The 765-nt window shown below is 30.5% G+C and overlaps 1 protein-coding gene across 1 annotated transcript in view; it reads left to right on the forward strand.

The window, feature by feature from the left end:
• Positions 1-547, forward strand: part of LOC106878081 (uncharacterized) — a 50584-nt gene extending 50037 nt beyond the window's left edge. Inside the window, exon 5 of the mRNA XM_014927178.2 lies at positions 464-547. Coding sequence (XP_014782664.2) covers positions 464-547 — 84 coding nt within the window. The remainder of the gene's footprint in view (positions 1-463) is intronic.
• Positions 548-765: the final 218 nt, after the last annotated feature.

The following is a 765-nucleotide window of genomic DNA, read 5'->3' on the forward strand; positions in this document are numbered from 1 at the left end:
GGAGATAAGAGATTTCTCTGAGCTCACGTTAAGCAAGAAGCTGAAAATTTTTTTGGCCCATGACACTGCATGGACTCTAAGTAGGGAATGCAATTCGAATTTATATCAGAAATGCTAATATTATTGTTATTATCGTTCAAAGAATAGTTAGTGTTAATAATATCAATGTTATTATTTTCATTAAGTGGATTTGTATCTAACAACTTAGTGTTATGTGAAGAGATGATTTGTGAAAGGTTTTTGGTGTTTGAAAACCCTATTCTAATTCGGTCTGAATTGATAATGGAATGGTGTCTTAAATTTTTGGAAAAGTCTTATCTATAGCTTCACGAAACTGGTAAGGAAGGTTGGATTTGATCTGCTTACCATATAGAATTATCAACGAAACAGCTTTACTAGGACATACCTTATTATTAGGGTAATTATCTTAAAAAAATCTTAGATTTACCCTCATAATGTAAAGTGTCTTAAAGAACGGTTATCTCCCTTACACTGTAAAACTAAATCAAAATGTGTTGTTGAGGCCAATGACTATTTTCTTGAATAAAATTGCTCTTTAGTATTTCAAGATATTTTTATGTAATTTTGGTAAATATTTGTTAAAATAAGATGTCAGTGTAATTTTCATTTTTGCATAATTTAGACAATTTATTTGCCACATCCTGTACCCTTATGAAGAGTCGGTCCCAAGGCTATTTATATATATATATATATATTTCCTGCACCTTGATTGAACATCAGCAAAATTTGTCCGTGACTCTTACA

Source organism: Octopus bimaculoides, chromosome 11 (assembly GCF_001194135.2).
Source record: "Octopus bimaculoides isolate UCB-OBI-ISO-001 chromosome 11, ASM119413v2, whole genome shotgun sequence".
Classification (NCBI taxonomy): Eukaryota; Metazoa; Mollusca; class Cephalopoda; order Octopoda; family Octopodidae; genus Octopus; species Octopus bimaculoides.